Here is a 19,087-nt window from a genome sequence, read left to right on the forward strand (position 1 = left end):
TCATTTAAATTTTCTAAGGTCATGCATGAAAACTAATTAGTTCGGCAAAGTGCCATAACGTTGATAAGACAGCAATGTCAAACTTTCAGGTTCAGAACAGTCCCAAAGTGTAGTTGCATTGAACTCAATGTCTGTTTCTCTCTCCATAGGAACTGTCAGATATACTGAGTTTCTCTAACATTTTCTGTTTATAATTTATATCACCAACATCCACAATACTTTTCCTATATACCGTTTATATATGATAACACATATTAGTATTGTAATGGTAAATTATTACTTTACTTCTATATGTAAAATAAGAATGGGTGGTCCTCCAAGCTAGAGAACACAAACACATTACAGTATAGTGAAACAAAAATCTTTTCCTTTTTGATGGTGAAGTAGCGTTTTAAGAAACAAACTTCTTAGCCAGCATTTCCAGCTGCTGTTATCTAATTTTGTGCTGTTGCATTACAGGCTGCTGGAGGCACAGTTGCAGTCTCAGATCAGACAACATGAGGAAGAAGTGGGAAGAATGCAGAATCATATTGAGGTTCTGAAGGAGGATTTGGAAAAGCAACAGCAGGTCCTCACACAGACACTACAGATGTCTCCAGAAGCACGCATTGAGTATAATGTGCAGCAGGAGATCACACGCCTCACCAATGAGAATCTGGTAAGATGGTCAGTGCTGACAATTAAGACAGGATGAGCTTCAGGTGTATGCTTACATTTGAATAGACCATAGTGTACATTGTTATATTATTACACCAAATAGCTTCTATTTCAATTCTGCTGCAGTGGGCAATATCCTTAGCATTCCCTAAGATGAAGGTCAACAGAGTGATTTTTTTTTTTAATTATCAAAAAATAAAATAAACTGAGAAATCATTTTTATAATAAAAAGTAACTTTTTCAGAGCCCTTTATTATTGATGGATTAAAACTGTTAGCTCCTCCTCCTCCTGTGCTTTCAATTGCTGGAAATAAGTAAAAGAGAGAAATCTCAATTTTGTCAATACCTCACTGTGAAGCATGCCATAAATAGTGTGTGTCACAATGGAGTGGATCAGCGAGTCCGAAAATAAGTTTTATAATAAAATCCAAAGAAACCAATAACTTAACATTTCTGTCTTCTCAGATATGTCTGTAGTTAGCTTTGGAAATAATTAAAGATTACTCTCTGCACCTGTAATAGCTTGAGTCAGTGACAGCTTTTTCAATATCAGGATTGGTAAGTTTAGGAATTACAGAATGGCTTGTGTAGACATAGAAACATAGAAGATAGCAGCAGGAGTAGGCCATTTGATCCCTTGAGCCTGCTTAATATGACCATGGCTGATCATCAAGCCCAACATCCTAATCTTGCTCTCCCACCATATCTCTTTATCCTGTTTAGCCAAAAGAGCTTTCTCTACCTCTTTCATCAAAACACACTGTTTCGGCCTCCACCACTTTGTGTGGTAGTGAATACCACAGGCTCATCACTCTCTGGGTGAAGAAATTTCTCAATCCTACAAGATTTACCTCTTATGCTTAAACTGTGACCCCTGGATCTGGACTCACCCACCATTTGAAACATCCTTCCTGCATCTAACCTGCCTATTCCTGTTATTTCATAGAAGCCTATAAAATTCTACCCATTCTCAACTTCAGTGAATACAATCTTAACTGACTCACACCAGTAGGCATCACAGACGTGGTTGCAGGGGGTTCAGCACTGGCAGTTAAACATCCAAGGAATTACAACTTATTGAAAAGACAGGGAGGTGGGCAGAGGGGGCAGGGTTGCCTTGTTAGTTAAGAATGAAATTAAATCTAAGGTACTGAATGACAGAGGGTCAGATGATGTGGAGTCCGTGTGGGTGGAGTTAAGGAACCACAAAGGCAAAATAAAATGGGTATTACGTACATACCTCCTAACAGTGGGGATGACCAGGGATTCAAGATGTACCGGGAAATAGATAGGGCATGTCAGAAAGGCAAGGTCACGGTGATCATGGGCGACTTCAATATGCAGGTGGACTGGGTGAATAATGTTGCCGGTGGATCTAAAGAAAGGGAATTCATGGAATGCTTACAGGATGGCTTTTTGGAACAGCTTGTGATGGAGCCCACAAGAGAGCAGGCTATTCTGGTCTTAGTGCCAGAATGAGCCAGACTTGAAAAAAGCTCTTAAAGTAAGGAACACTTAGGAGGCAGCAATCATAATGTGGTAGAGTTTAGTCTGCAGTTTGAAAGAGAAAAGGCAAAATCAGATGTAATGTTTTAGTGAGCTACTGGCATGGATTGAGGGTTGGCTGTCTGACAGAAGGCAGAGAGTTGGAATAAAAGGCTCTTTTTCAGAATGGCAGACGGTGACAAATGGTGTCATAGAATCATAGAAACATACAGCATGGAAACAGACCCTTCAGTCCAACTCGTCCAGGCTGACCAGATATCCCAACCCAATCTAGTCCCACCTGCCAGCACCCGGTCCATATCCCTCCACCTTCCTATTCATATACCCATTCAGATGGCTTTTAAATGTTGCAACTGTACCAGCCTCCACTGCTTCCTCTGGCAGCTCATCCCACACACGTACCACCCTCTGTGTGAAAAGATTGTCCCTTAGGTCTCTTTTATATCTTTTCCCTCTCACCCTAAACCTATGCCCTCTAGTTCTGGACTTTCCCCCCCCCCCCCCCCCCCCAGGGAAAAGGTTTTGTCTATTTATCCCATTCAAGCCCCTCATAATTTTGTAAACCTCTATACGGTCACCCCTCAACCTCTGATGCTCCAGGGAAAACAGCCCTAGCCTATTCAACTTCTCCCTATAGCTCAAATCCTCCAACCCTGGCAACATTTTTGTTGATCTTTTCTGAATCCTTTCACATTTAACAACACTTTTCCGATAGGACGGAGACCAGAATTGCATGCAATATTCCATCTTTGCCTAAACAATGTCCTGTTCAGCGTTGGGGTTGCAGTTGTTCACTTTATATGTTAATGATTTGGATGAAGGGACTGCAGGCATTCTGGCAAAGTTTGCTAATGATACGAAATTAGGTGGACAGGCAGGTAGTACTGAGGAGGTGGGGAGGCTGCAGAAAGATTTAGACAGTTTCGGGGGGTGGCCCAGGAAATGGCTGATGAAATTCAACGTTAGCAAATGCGAGATCTTGCACTTTGGAAAAAAGAATACAGGCATGGACTATTTTATAAATGGTGCGAAAATTCATAAAGCTGAATTGCAAAGGGATCTGGGACTGCTAGGCCAAGATTCTGTAAAGGTTAACTTGCAGGTTGAGTCCGTGATTAAGAAAGTGGATGTAATGTTGTCACTTATCTCGAGGGTTGGAATATAAAACCAGTGATGTGCTTCTGAGACTTTTATAAAGCTCTAGTTAGGCCCCATTTAGAATACCGTGTCCAATTTTGGGCCCTACACCTCAGGAAGGGCATACTGGCTCTGGAGCATGTCCAGCAGAGATTCACACTGATGATCTCTGGAATGGTAGGCCTAACATACGATGAATGGTTGAGGATTTTGGGATTGTATTCATTAGCGTTTAGAAGGTTGAGGGGAAATCTAATAGAAACTTACAAGATAATGCGTGGCTTAGAAAGGGTGGACCTTGGGAAGTAGTACTCAAATCCTTTCACCATTAAGGCCAACTTACAGTTTGCTGCCTTTACTGCCTGCTGCTTGTTTACTTTCAATGAGGAAACCCAGGTCTCTCAATGTTTTTTTTCTCTCAATTTACAGCCATTTAAACAATGATTTACCTTCCAATTTTTGCTGTCAAGGTGGATAACATTTATGTATGCATGCACATGTCACCTATCTGTCCTGACGTCCCATCAACAACCCGTGACTGCTCCCTCTTGCAGGGCATCGTCAACATCTATCCTTCTCAACTTGCACCCCTCTCCCCTTCCCCCTGCACCTGCCCTAATCTCCCTCCATGCCTCCCACCATCATCAGCAAAACCACTACCACTTCCTGTCTGTTTTACAGTGATTGTTGTTTGTCATTTATGTAAATGATCTGCATGAGAATTTCGGAAGCCTGATTAGTAGGTTTGTGGATAACACCAAAACTGGTGTTAGAGTGGACAGTAAAAAAGGTTATCTATCTAAGATTACAGATGGATCTTGATCAATTGGGCCAATGGGACAAGGCATGGCAGATGGAGTTTAATTTGGATAAATATGAGGTGTTGCATGTTGTTGAGATAAACAAAGACAGTTTAAGGGAGGGCCCTGGTAGTGTGTCAAACAGAGAGCCATAAGGGTTTAGGTACACAGTTCTTTGAAATTTGTATCACATATAGATTAAGAAAGCACTTACTACACTTGTCTTCATTGCTTAGACAATTGAGCATAGGAGCTCTGTTGTCATGTTGTAGTTCTACAGGACTTTGGTGAGGTACAGTTCTGGTCACTCTGCTAAAGAGAGGATGTTATTAAATTGGAGAGGTTACAGAAAAAATTTACAATGATGTTACCAGCACTGGAGAGTTTGGGTTATAAGGAGAAGCTTTTTTCACTGGAGCATAGAAGTCTGAGTGGTGACGTTGGGCTTTACGAAATCATGAAGGCATTGATAAGGTGAATAGCAAAGGTTGTTTCCCCATGGTAGAGAGTTCAAAACTAGGGGACATATTTTTAAGATGAGAGGAGAGAGATTTAAAAGGGAACTAAGGGGCAACTTTTTCCACAGAGGGTGGTACATATGTAGAATGACCCTTCGGAGGAAGTGGTAGATGCAGGTATAGTTACAACATTTTAAAGGATATTTAGACAGGTACATGAACAGGAACGATTCAGAGGGATATGGGCCAAATACAGACAAATAGGAATTGTTTAGTGTGGGAAACATAACTGGGATGAACAAAATGGACCAGAGGATCTGTTTCTGTGCTATATACACCACCCATGACTTCTGTTTCCCTCTCTATTGATGCTGCTAGACCTACTGAGTTTCTCCAGCAATTTGTTTTTGCTTGTTTCAGATCTCCAACATCCTCAGTTCTTTGTTTTATATTAGTCAATAAATGTGTCTACATTCTTCTAACTTGCCCAATCAATGCAGAATGGTATTCATTAAAGCTGAAACTGTAGAATGAGAGTTACAGGAGATAGGTTTACAATGCACACTGTAGTTTGCATCTATCCTATAGTTTTAGTTGTCAGATGATGTGAGGGACTGGCGCACTGCAGCCAATGCAGAGAAGATTGATCCAGAGGACTGAGTTCTGAGAAAAGTCTAAAAGAAATTGTTTCACTATGAAAAGCTGTGTGAGAAATGTTCTTTCAGAAATACATGACTGTCCAGGGAGTATGAAAAAGTATTAGCTCAGATTGAATTGTAGATAAGTTGGGTTCAAACTATGAAAATTACATTTATGACTATCAGAAAAATTTCCTCTTGGAAAATCGTTAAGCAATATGATAAATAGCTTCCAAATAGTGTTGGACGTTACCTTAAACAAATGCTAGAATCTCTCCCTGCTGGTGTGGCACAGAATGGCACTCTAGCAGTGGCATAGCGTGGGCTGGTGTGGTCCGGAGTGGGACTCTGGCAGTGGTATGGCGTGGGCTGGTGTGGCCTGGAGTGGGACTCTGGCAGCAGTACACTCTTTGCGCTGTATTTCACATTGAATACACATGACAATAAAGTGATTTGATTCAATTCAGTTCTCTAACCTTTTAGTCTTGTAACATAAAACATAACGACCTGATGGGTTCTGTAGTGATAGTTCCATCATGTGAGGAATCATTATTTTGGACACAATTTTGAGTTATTCACCAACATATCGAATCTATTGGTATTTATCCATTATCATGTGTTCTAGGATCTTAAAGAACTGGTAGAGAAACAGGAAAAGAATGAGAAGAAACTGAAGAAGCAACTCAAGATCCACATGAAGAAAGTTCAAGAGCTTGAAGGTATAACTAAGTTTAGAACCTCAGTGAGATCAGATCTTGGGGGTTGGGGGTGGCAGGGTTTCTGTTCCGTGTGGTTCTATTCTGTTACATTAGATAGGATTTAATGCTCCACCCCTGGCAAGTTTGAAGGTGAGGAAGCATGTTATATCCAGCAGGCAGCCTCCCTGCCCACCCTGATCTCCACTACAATTTTATCATTTGTGGAGGTGGCATCAAGTGGTATGCCCACCAGAGGGTAATTTGAAGTCTTTGATTGTGCAGTTAATTTTCATGTGACACACTGTCACCAGGATTAGGTGTTAAATGCTGCAGGAATAGCTGGATTTTTTCCCTTCCCTTAATATAATTCAGCCTGTGGATACCAGCTCAATCATTGGGGAGATCATTGGCTCTAACTGAAATCCCAGAATTGAACATTTTACATTACTATTTCCAAGCCCTGGCCAGTGAACGGTGAATACCAGAAGCAAAGAAAAATGTAAGCTTGTGTGTATGTAAAACAATAAAGATGTATCTATGGATATTGTATTCTGATACATTAAATGCTTTATTGAGAATAAACAAAATAACTACATCTTTTGAAAATGATCCAGTCTAGGCAATGTGCATCTTTCTCCGAATTCAATAGCCATGAGCTACTAGTTCTAGGAAAATATAAATTGCATTTTTCAATAAGAAGATTTCAAAAATAACTGCTGAGGAGACCTAAGCATCTCCTGAACTGTCAGTGGGGGAAAAAACAAGCATCTGTTTTGAGCCATGAAATCATGAAGATTCCAGATTTTATTCCTGATTTGTTCTCTTACTTCAACTGAACCAACAGTGAGGATGAGAGCCTTAATGTTTTCAAAGTTTGTGAGAAGATTTGTAGCTCGGGTGCTCGTTGCTGTGGTTCTGTTCGCCGAGCTGGAAGTTTTTGTTGCAAACGTTTTGTCCCCTGTCTAGGTGACATCCTCAGTGCTTGGGAGCCTCCTGTGAAGCGCTTCTGTGGTGTTTCCTCCGGCATTTATAGTGGCCTGCCGCTTCCGGTTGTCAGTTTCAGCTGTCCGCTGCAGTGGCCGGTATATTGGGTCCAGGTCGATGTGTTTGTTGATGAGTGCCATGCTTCTAGGAATTCCCTGGCTGTTCTTTGTTTGGCTTGCCCTATAATGGTAGTGTTGTCCCAGTCGAATTCATGTTGCTTGTTGTCTGCGTGTGTGGCTACTAGGGATAGCTGGTCGTGGAATTTCGTGGCTAGTTGATGTTCATGGATGCGGATCGTTAGCTGTCTTCCTGTTTGTCTTATATAGTGTTTTGTGCAGTTCTTGCATGGGATTTTGTACACTACATTAGTTTTGCTCATGCTGGGTATCAGGTCCTTCGTTCTGGTGAGTTGTTGTCTGAGTGTGGCTGTTGGTTTGTGTGCTGTTATGAGTCCTAGTGGTCGCAGTAGTCTGGCTGTCAGTTCAGAGATGTTCTTGATGTATGGTAGTGTGGCTAGTCCTTTGGGTTGCGGCATGTCCTTGTTCCGTTGTCTTTCCCTTAGGCATCTGTTGATGAAATTGCGAGGATATCCGTTTTTGGCGAATACCTTGTATAGGTGTTCTTCTTCCTCTTTTTGCAGTTCTGGTGTGCTGCAGTGTGTTGTGGCCCTTTTAAATTGTGTCTTGATGCAACTTCATTTGTGTGTTTTGGGGTGGTTGCTTTCATAGTTCAGGACTTGGTCTGTGTGTGTGGCTTTCCGTGTACCTTTGTGGTGAATTCTCCGTTTGGTGTTCTCTGTACCATCACGTCTAGGAATGGGAGTTGGTTGTCCTTTTCTTCCTCTCTCGTGAATCGGATTCCTGTGAGTGTGGAGTTGATGATCCGGTGTGTTTTCTCTCTTTCCATGTTTTTAATGATTACAAAGGTGTCATCAACGTATCTGACCCAGAGTTTGGGTTGAATTTGTGGTAAGACTGTTTGTTCTAACCTTTGCATTACTGCTTCTGCTATGAGTCCCGAGATCGGTGAGCCCATGGGTGTTCCGTTGATTTGTTCGTATATCTGGTTGTTGAATGTGAAGTGTGTTGTGAGGCACAAGTCCAGTAGTTTAAGTATGCCGTCTTTGTTGATGGGTTAATGTTTTCAGCCAAACCAGAAAAACCCAGCCAAGTGTTTGTTGACAAAGTCCTGGCAAGACGACGACTTTGGGCAAGTTCAGGGTTGAACTTGACATCTAAGCGCGCTCATGAAGTGAGGCCAGTACAAGAATTCACAGGTTGACTCTTCGTGAAATTGGATACAATGTGAATATGGAAGAGGTTAGGAGAAATAGGGGAGGAAAGATTAGTAGGAGGATAAATGTAAAATTGCAATATAAACCATATGAATGCACTTTATCATTGGTGGGAAGTAGAACTCATGCCACAAAATTGAAAGAAAATTTTATTTTGATACTTTAAAACTCATTTCAGCATTATTCATTTTGAGTTATGGCATATTACAACTTTCCATATTAAGTTAATGGGATGTTTGCTATGTTTCCAGCAAGGACCTTCGTGCAGAAGGAGTCAAGGCCTGAGCTAACCAGACAGGTCACTGTGCAACGGAAAGAGAAGGAGTTCCAGGGGATGCTGGAATACTACAAGGATGATGAATCCCTGCTTATTCGCAACCTCATCGCAGGTACTCACCATTTCACAGTGAAAGGGATGTTGCTATGTAGAATCTTAGTCTAGGTCACTTACTCATTTGTAGCTGCACCTTCTTAGTGATAGCCACTACACTCACCTCTGCCACCTGACTCTTTTAAAGTTCTGGTATGCTACTGGTATCTTCCACCATGAAGACTGATACAAAATACCTGTTCAGTCGCTCCACCATTTCTTTGCTCCTTCTTATTACTTCTGCAACCTCTCCAGGCAATACCTGCCTCCCTCTTATTCCAAGAGGAAAGCAGGCCATTGGAGGGCAGCAGGTGTCAAAATGGATGGTGGACTTCCCAGTATTCTGCTCCTTAATGTGGAATAAGCTTTACCCTGACCACCCCAACTGGCTGATTAACTACGTCCAAGCCCCTGGACTGATATGAGAGGCTTGAATTATTGTACTGGGAGCCCCCTGAGCAAAAGCTATCAGCCTTGACCTGACTAAGGCCAGCTAACAACCAAGTGTCCTGGATTTGTATGCAATAAACACCACAAATCAACAGTACTGTCAACCAATTGTCTTTGGCAAAATATAAAAAGGCAAGGCAACACAAGGCAGACATCCAGATAGACACAGAATGAGTTAGAGCTGTGTCAACAAGTGGACAGGCTAAAGATGCAGCCTGGTCCAGTCCATATCCCTGAGTCCTTGCAGCAGCATTACAATGAGAGTTGCAGGTGCAGCATTGAAGTTCCAAAGACTTCTATGAGTGGATTGGATTGTGCCATGAGGATTGGCACATGTCAAATCCCAATATCTATTGATGTAAAGTATGTGTGTAGCCAGTGTCCATAGTGTGCCTTCAAGTGTTAGTGCCAAGAGTCTAACCTGAATGCTCTGACTTCCATGTTGAGAATTCTTGACATCTAACTTGCTTGGCTCCTTTGGTAAGATGGGAAACTGAACATTAATGAGGTCAGTTGCAGTATTAATAATGTGTTTATCAAGCTATATGCCCCTTAACCGACAACTCGCTGATCCCTTGTGAGTAACTCGGCATGCCACTCGTCAAAAGCATAAAAGATGCAGTGAGATGTTCCTGATGTCACGAGAGGTCTTGCCAAATCCCTCATCTTGCCGCAAATCTTGTCATAGTGCACCTCACTCGGAGCACTATAAGAGTCCACCTATTGTTTCTATCTGTATTTTTACCCTTGAAGATCTGTGCATCTCTCACTGTTAATGTTCCCAACATTTTATTGCTTCACGTTTCTCTGTATTTGACTTACACCTTTCCACTTGACTAAACTATCAGCTTTATGGTGACATCAACATAATGCAATGCACATAATTTTATAAACAAATTGCATTATATTATGAAATTAATGCCAAGAATTTACCAAAGGTAAAGGCAACAACATTTTTAATGGAGAAGAGGTGTCATCAGAAGCTGGACTAACTGATTAATTTCCATGTCAACTTACATATAGGCCATGTGTGAACATTGTCAGTATAATTGGTGATTAAACAGTATGGTGTTTTCACTTTCCCACCCATTTCTAGACCTGAAACCTCCAGCAGTGTCTGCCACAGTACCAGGTCTGCCTGCATACATCCTCTTCATGTGCCTTAGACATGCAGATTACATCAATGATGATCAGAAGGTCCACTCACTCCTCTCTAGTACCATCAATGGCATCAAGAAAGTGTTAAAGGTAAGTAATTTATTTGTTCAGTGCAGCTAGTAAACCTTTCCAGAGTGTGGTCAGAACTAAGTTAAATTTATGGTAATTTAACTGTTCGTTGAAATTTAATGCCCCTTGCACATTCTCATAAAATAATAATATTCAGCCTTAAACTCCATGATGCACTGACACATGCTGAATTACAGTCTAGTGGAAGCTGGCTGCTCATCCATCTAGCTTCCTTTTTGTACACTGAGTATCGGCAAGATATGAGACAGTTGAGGAATATTATAATTGATGTGGGACTATGTTCCCAGATCATTTATTTATAGTAGGAACCTTTTAAGAGATATCATGGTAAGGACCTTGTTTAGTTTTTTTTAAATTTCATACCCGAATCATAAACTGCTCATCCAATACGCACAGTTATGATGTTGCGTTCCTGACTCAGTAATTTAGTTTCACAATTGGCCATGTCGGAGACCACAGTATTTCATTAGTAAATCTAGTATGCTGAAGTTTATTCTTATATTACAGCTGTGCTCTTGTTAAAAGTACTTATTGTGTTTTTCAGAAACATAACGATGACTTTGAAATAACGTCATTTTGGTTGTCCAACAGTTGTCGCCTCCTACACTGTTTAAAACAATACAGTGGAGATGAAGTAAGTCTGGTTTATCATTTCTGTTTCACAATAAATAGTGCTTTGTGTGTTTTCCTGAAGAATTAAGTGGAATGGTATCACCAAAGTGTAGGAAACCATTGCTGGAAAAAGTGAGACTTTTTGTTGCCCATCAAGCACTTTCAGATTAAAGCCAACTGAAGCAAAGGTCCCCTCTGATCATAAGTAAATACAAGAAGTGCTGGGGAAACTCACAAGGTCTGGTAGCATCTGAGAGAGAGAGAAACAATTGACATTCCGAGTCCACTGTGACTTTTCTTTGGAACTGAAGAGTGAGGTGGAAAAATAATAGATTTTATACTGTAGAGAAAGGTAAGGAGGTGGAAGTGGAACAGAAGAGAAAGGTAAGGGAGATTAGAGGTCAAACGTGTCACAGGCAAATGGATTGATTAATGGTTATAGTGAAGCATAGACCCCTTCTGATCATTGCTAATGATGCGCCTGAGCCCAGTCTTTGAATGCACCTTCTATTTCACAATGTAATTGCTTTCTTTCAATTCCCATATCAGCAACCTCTGACTGAGATTGCCAATTATGGGATGTCATTAAGGCAATTTTGTGTTCTGAAAGTATATCCACAAGGGTTTGGAATGTATTTTATAGGCAAAGATTGAACCCATAGTACAATATTATGAGCACTAATTGGAAACATTCGTGGGTTGAACTGATGGAAATTACCAAAGCTTCTGAAAAGGTGAGAGATTTTTCCACATTGTTGGTGACTTGTTAAAATCTTGCTTCACAGAATGCTAGAAGAGATTATTTGGCCAGCTTTTGAGCCTATCCAAATAGTTATTAGGTGCAATGTATTTCTAGACATGAGAAGTCTGATACTTTCTTAGCTTAATTTCACTTCAGTCATTTTTTTAAAAAATTTGTCATGTGTTTATTTCACTTCACTTTTTTGAAGCCTTAGTTAAACTAAAAGCACCATCTCTATAGCTGTAACACTACATTCTACATTCAGTTCTATTACCCTGATGACGTACTTATGTAAGGCATGATATGTCTGGTTGGCATGCAAACTAATACTTTTCACTGTACCTCAGTATATATAGAGTCATAGAGGTGTACAACACGGAAACAGACCCTTCGGTCCAACCCGGCCATGCCGACCAGATATTACAACCCAATCTAGTCCCACCTGCCAGCACCTGGCCCATATCCCTCCAAACCCTTCCTACTCCTATGCCCATCCAAATGCCTTTTAAATGTTGTAATTGTACTAGCCTCCACCACTTCTTCTGGCAGCTCATTCCATACACATCAGATCAGAAAAAGGTGATCTCACTACAGAAATATATAAAATCCTTGGAGGGGTTGAAAGGATAGATACAGAAGTGTTTTCCCTTGACTCTAGAGTCTGTAATTAGGTAACATAATCTCAGCCACTTCAGTTTAGATGGGGAGAAAGTCTTTCCTTCTGAGGCCGTAAATCCTTGCAATTCTCCACAGACATCTCTGAATGCTCAGTCATCAAGCATATTCAAAACTGAGACTGATAAATATTTGGACACAGATGGAGTCAAGAGATATTGCAATATTTAACGAAAATACAGATCAGTCATAGCAAGTAGGTGAATCTCAGAAATATTATGGTACAGATGGAGGCCATTTGGCCCATCATATTTACACTAGTCTTCAAATAGACGTCATTATCTAATACCAAGCTCTGTTCATTTCCCAAACCCTTGTGTCTTATTTCTATCCAAATAACATCCAGTACCCCCCTTGAATGTCTACTCCTGCTCCTACTTCTTATATTCTCCTAAGTTGGGCATGCTCTCCCAAGAGGATAGAGGGTGTAGTGTGGTTTTGATAGAGTAAAGGTCAGTATGTAAAGATTTGGGGTACTAGGCAAAAAGAACTGGAGGTAACATGAGAATTTATGCACCAACATTTTATCATTTGGAAACGTTACTGAAACAGTTCTGGTAGCAAATTTATTGGTAAACTTTAAATACAATAGAACTTCCAACTGAAAGGGGAAAAATGCTCGGGATAGGGCTTGGATTGGGAACACCTGGATAGCTCATTCAAAGAGCCAGCATGGCTATGATGGGCTGATTAACCTCCTCTGTGCTGTGTTATTCTACCAAAAACTCGAGTTGATGCAAATTGAGATTGGAAGTATTTGACACATAGGAGTTCTACACAGTGGATGAAAATAAATCTTTGCAACATTGGGCTTACCTGCCAACTAGAGAACCAGCAAGAGGCCCTCGTTGTCGGGACTGGGGAAGGTCTACCATTCTACCAGGCTCCATTTAACTGGATGTCAGGCTTTCCCCAGTATTAAGGAGCTCAGGCACAGAACTCCTCACCCCTCGAGTTTTCAGTCAATTCGAGACAATCTAATTATGTTTTAATTAATCCATGGGATGTGGGCTTCACTGGCCATGCCAACATTTATTGCAAATCCATGATTTCCCAAAGGGCATTAAAGAGTTAACCATATTGACAATACAACTATGGCATCACCTCCCCACAATCATCATAGGAGTGCTGGCAAGTGCTATCAATATACTTAATGGAGGTCTACAATTATCAAATGAGAGAGGAGGCTGGGTAGGGATTGCAGGGATTAGGAGAAGGTGTTGGAATTGGGGCTGTTGGATTTGCTGTACTCACCGCAGGCCCCTTCCTCATGGACATAGAAAGCAGGACATTTCCAACCCACCACTTCCAGCCCTTTGGGTTTATTGTTTTGATCATCAGTAAAGTGATGAAAAATGCCATTAACATTGCTATTAAATAGCACCTGCTCAGCAATAACTTGTTCAGTGACACCCAGTTTGGGTTCTGCGAGAGCCACTCAGCTCCTGACCTCATTACAGCTTTGGTTCAAACGTAGACAAAAGAGCTGAATTCCAGAGGCAGGGTGAGAGTGACAGCCTTGACATCAAGAGTGGCATCAGGGGGCCCCAACAAAACTGGAATCAACGCATTATCAGGAGCAAACTGTCCACTTGGATGGAGTCATACCTACACGTAGGACTATATTGTTGTTGTTCGAGGTCAGTCATCTCAACTCCAGGATATCTCTGCAGGAGTTCCTCAGGGTAGTGTCCTAGGTTCAACCATCCTCAGCTGCTTCAATCAATGACCCCATCAAGGACACCATGACCACAAATAAATCAGACCTTCCCTTCACCATAAGGTCAGAGGTGAGGATGTTTGCCGATGATTGCACAACAGTCAACACCATTTGTGACTCCTCAGACAGTGAAGCAGTCCATGTTCAAATGCAACAAGATCTGGACAATACCTCGGCTTAGGCTGATAGGTGGCACGATAGGTGCACCACACTAATGCTGGACAATGACCACCTTCAATAACAGACTAGCTAACCACTGCCCCTTGATATTCAATGGTGTTACCCTTTCTGAATCCTCCACTGTGAACATCTAGGGGATTACCATCGACCAGGAACTCAACTGAACTCACTATATAAACACAGTGACTACAACAGCAGGTTAGAGGTCAACTGTCCTCCTGATTCCCCACAGTCTGTCCACCGTCTACAAGATATAAGTCCGAAGGGTGATGGAATATTCCTCACTTGCTTAGCTGGGTGCAGCTCCCACAAAATTCAAGTTTGGCACCATCCAAAGTAAAGCAGCCTCTTGAGCAACACCATGTCCACAATGCCCTTCACCACTGATGCTCAGCAGGAGTGTATACTATCCACAAGTCACACTGCAGGAATTCACCAAAGATCCCCAGAGAGCACTTTCAAATCTCGTGACCACTTCCATCTAGAAGGACAAGGCAGCAGATAGAGTCATAGAGATGTATAGCACAGAAACGGACCCTTCGGTCCAACATCTCTACGCCGACCAGATATCCTAAACTGAAGTAGATCCATTTGCCAGCATTTGGTCCATATCCCTCTAAACCCTTCCTATTCATGTACCCATTCAAATGCCTTTTTAATTTTGTAATTGTACCCATGTCCACCACATTCTCTGGCAGCTCCTTCCATGCATTCACCACCATCTGTGTGCAAAGGTTATCCCTCAGGTCCCTTTTAAATCTTTCCCCTCTTTCCTTAAATTTATGCTGCTTAGTTTAGGACTCCTATCCTGGGAAAAAGACCTTGACTATTTACACTATCATGATTTTATAAACCACTCAATGGTCACCCCTCAGGCTCCAACACTTCATGGAAAACAGTTCTAGTCTGTTCAGACTCTCCCTATAGCTCAAACTCTGCAATCCTGGCAACATCCTTGTAAATCCTGCCTGAACCTTTTCAAGTTTAAAACATCTTTACTATAGCAGGGACACAAGAATTGAATGCCATATTCTAAAAATGGCCTTACCAACGTCCTGTACCGCTGCAACATGACATCCCAACTCCTATACTCAATGCACTGACCAATGAAGATAAGCAATCCAAATGCCACCTTCACTACCCTGTCTACCTGCAACTCCACTTTCAAGGAACTGTTTACCTGCACCCATAGGTCTCTTTGTTTGGAAACACTCCCCAGGGCCCTACCATTGAGTGTATATGTCCTGACCTGGTTTGTTTTACCAAAATGCAACACTTCACATTTATCTAAGTTAAACTTTATCTGCCACTCCTCAGCCTACATGGGAACACCACCCACTGGAAAATCCTCTCCAAGTCACTCACCATCTTGTCTTGGAAATATGTCGCCTTTTTTGCACTGTTGCTGGATCAAATTCCCGGAATTCCGTCCCTAATGGCATTGTGGGTCTCTGAACAGCATGTGGACTGCAGAGGTCAAGAATGCAACTGACTGCCACATTCTCAACGGCAGCTAGGAATGAGCAATGAACTAGCCAGTGATACCCATGTCCCACAAATGAATAGAAATAAAAGCCTATCAAGCTTGTTTAAAATCTCAGCAATTAATTTATATTAGTTGTCCTCATCCTTCCTACCAAAATGTACTGCTTCACTCTTTATTACATTCATCAGTAATATTTTTGCCCATTCAATGCTCAATGTGCTCCTGAAAGCTATATTATCCTCATAATGTATGCAGCATTTCTGAATTTTGTATCATCTGCATGCTTTGAAATTCTCACTTGTATAATCAAGTTCAGGTCACCCAAATATATTGAAAAGAGCAAAAACTCGCCTTGGGAGCTCTGTTGTACATTTCTGTACAATCTGCAAAAATAAAAGTTCTGTGCTATCTGCTTTCTGTCCTTTGCCCAATTTTCTCCAATTAATCTCGTGCTTTAATATTGTTTAAAAATATATTATGTGGCATTTCATGAAATGGATCTTTTGAAATTGCATCAATCGCATTGCACTCATTAATAATCTCCATAACTGCATCAAAAATTCAATCAAGTTGGTCAGACTCAATCTTTTTTTCCATTATCATATACATTATAGTTATTTTTTCTATGACACTGCTATGTAATATCTGCCGTGTTGAATTTGTTTATTTGGGAAATTAGAATGATGCCACAGCAGCATCCTTGCCAATACCCGATGAAATTGAGAATGACGATTCCCATTTTGGGAAACACTGAAGGCATTTAAAGCAAGTTATATGCTTCTTTCTTGTGGTTAATGGATGAGGATGTGCATATTTGCATAGGTTTTTTTCTTTAGGAATGTGTGTGTCTATTCATTATTGAGCTGGTCACTTCTGAAAGAGAGAATATGTGAAAGTAAAGCAAATGAAAAGATAAATCCTTGTTTTCTCATGTTATTTCTCAATTCTTTCAGGATTTTATGAAGCAGAATAATGCACGTCAGAATGAGCACAGTCTCAAGAACTTTGACCTCACGGAGTATCGTCAGCTTCTGAGTGATCTTTCTATTCAGATCTATCAACAGCTGATTAAGGTTGCAGAAAATCTTCTTCAAAGCATGATAGGTAAGGTGTTTATAGAAATAGGCATTTTTTTGTGGGAAAAAAACCCTCGACACTCAAAATGAGTCATTATTTTCAAGTACACTTTCACAAGCATTACACTTCTGATACCTAAACAACTACTGTTGAGTGTTGATGGGTTATTTGGAGTGTTGAACACTGAATAGTGTTAAGGCTGAGCTTGCCAGGGATTTTTGAATGGTGATCAACTATGCTCTCATTGATTTCCCTATCCCTTCATCCACCCCACCTCTTGCCTAGGCAGACAATTCACAACATTTCAACTGACAACCCACATGAGATCAGATAACTCTAAATAAACGTGATCTGGATTTTTAAGTCAGGAGCAAGAAGCATGAGACAGACGTGTTTCTAATTTCTGAAACTTCCCCTATGGAACAGTGTTACTCAGAGTTATAAGAGCTGTATAGCATAGAAACGGATCCTTCAGTCCAACTTGTTCATGCCGACCACATTTCCTAAATTAATTTGGTCCCATTTGCCAGCATTTGGTCAATATCCCTCTAAACTCTTCCTATTCATATACCCATGTTGTAATGTTGTAATTGTACCAGTGTCCACCACTTCCTCGGGCAGCTCATTCCAAACATGCACTACGCTCTCCGTGGAAAAAGTTGCCCCTTAAGCTCCCTTTTAAATCTTTCATCTCTCACCTTAAACATATGCCCTCTAGTTTTGGACTCCCCCACCCTGGGGAAAAGTCCTTGTCTAGTCACCCTATCTATGCCCCTCATGATTTGATAAGCCTTTATAAGGTCACACCTCAGCCTCCAATGCTCCAGGGAAAATAACCCCAGCCTATTCAGCTTCTCCCTATGTTGACTGTTAACTCCTGGACGACACAAGTTTCAGTTCAAAGGTAGACACTTTTAGTGAACAGCCAGCGAGAGATTCTGGGTGACACCAAAAGTAGTCTTGTAGCCATCTTGTGGTGGCACTCCTCAATGATTCTCGTAACATTACATACAAACAGTACATTTTAGACTTTGTTTGGCCGTGACGATTACCAGACACCCACTGTGATTTCCAGTCTCAGCCTGTCAAAGGAGAGGTACACAATCAAACATATAGTGAGTCACTAATAGGGGATCTTTAACCTTTGAGTTCCCAATACTCCCAAACACTGATAAGCCAGTAAACTAGAATTTTTTTTACTTTTGGGGTTCTCAAACTTCTTCACCTATAGCTCAAATCCTACAACCCTGGCAACGTCCTTGTAAATCATTTCTGAACCTTTTAAAGTTTCACGAAATCCTTTCTATAGCAGGAAGACCAGAATTGAAGACACTATTCCAAAAGTGGCCTAAATAATGTCGTATACACCTGCAACATGACCTCCCAACTCCTATACTTGATGCTCTGACCAATAAAGGAAAGCATGCCAAACGCTCCCTTCACTATCTTGTCTACCTGGGACTCCACTTTCAAGGAAATATGAACCTGCACTCCAAGGTCTCTCTGTTCAGCAACACTCACAGGACCTTACCATTAAGTGCTGTTAAGATTTGCTTTTCCAAAATGCAGCACCTCACATTTATCTAAATTAAACTCCATCTGCCACTCCTCAGCCAATTGGCCTATCTGATCAAGATCCCATTGAAATCTGAGGTAACCTTCTTTGCTGCCTACTGCACCTCCAATTTTGGTGTCATCTGCATTCTTGCTAATTGGCTCAGTGGTTAACGCTGCAGCTTCACAGCATCAGATACCCGAGTTCATTTCCAACTTCAGACAAGTGTCGGGGGGGGAGGGGCATTTTGGAGGGTTGACTCGATGGGCTGAATGGTCTGATTCCACACTGTAAGGATTCCATGATAAATGATGGAAAACATGGACCCAGCAACGATCCTTGTGACATACCACTGGTCACAGGCCTCCAGTCTGAAAAGCCACCCTCCAACACCACCTTCTGTCTTCTACCTTTGAGCTAGTTCTGTATCCAAATGGCTAGTTCTTCCTGTGTTCCGTGTGATCTAACCTTGCTAAACAGTCTACCATGAGGAATCTTGTCAAACGTCTTACTGAAGTCTATGTAGATCACATCCACTGCTCTGGCCTCATCAATCCTCTGTTACTTCTTCAAAACTCTCATTGAGATTTTAATGGTTGGATCCACGTAATTGGTATGGAGACAGGTTTTCTGTCCAATTAAAAACATTGGGCAGGCTTTCAAACCTGGCGGGTGAATTGGGGCCTTTCAGTTTAACAGGATCAGCAGCCTGCACTGGATAGTAATTAATGCGAAGCACCAGCAATATAATGGATAAGGTCAAATGTGACACAGTAACCTTTGAGATCCAGAGTGAGGTC

General features: G+C 41.4%; 1 protein-coding gene across 4 annotated transcripts in view; it reads left to right on the forward strand.

The window, feature by feature from the left end:
* Nucleotides 1-19,087, forward strand: part of myo5b (myosin VB) — a 274,037-nt gene that overhangs the window by 235,492 nt on the left and 19,458 nt on the right. For all 4 annotated transcript variants that reach the window (XM_087990689.1, XM_087990700.1, XM_087990695.1 and 1 more), the window contains 6 exons: nt 460-658; nt 5,822-5,915; nt 8,424-8,561; nt 10,089-10,240; nt 10,785-10,874; nt 16,609-16,759. In XM_087990689.1, the coding sequence (XP_087846815.1) occupies nt 460-658; nt 5,822-5,915; nt 8,424-8,561; nt 10,089-10,240; nt 10,785-10,874; nt 16,609-16,759 (824 nt within the window). The remainder of the gene's footprint in view (nt 1-459; nt 659-5,821; nt 5,916-8,423; nt 8,562-10,088; nt 10,241-10,784; nt 10,875-16,608; nt 16,760-19,087) is intronic.

This window comes from Chiloscyllium plagiosum, unplaced genomic scaffold (assembly GCF_037043375.1).
Source record: "Chiloscyllium plagiosum isolate Xiang-an unplaced genomic scaffold, Cpla_swu_hap1 HiC_scaffold_1, whole genome shotgun sequence".
Lineage (NCBI taxonomy): Eukaryota > Metazoa > Chordata > Chondrichthyes > Orectolobiformes > Hemiscylliidae > Chiloscyllium > Chiloscyllium plagiosum.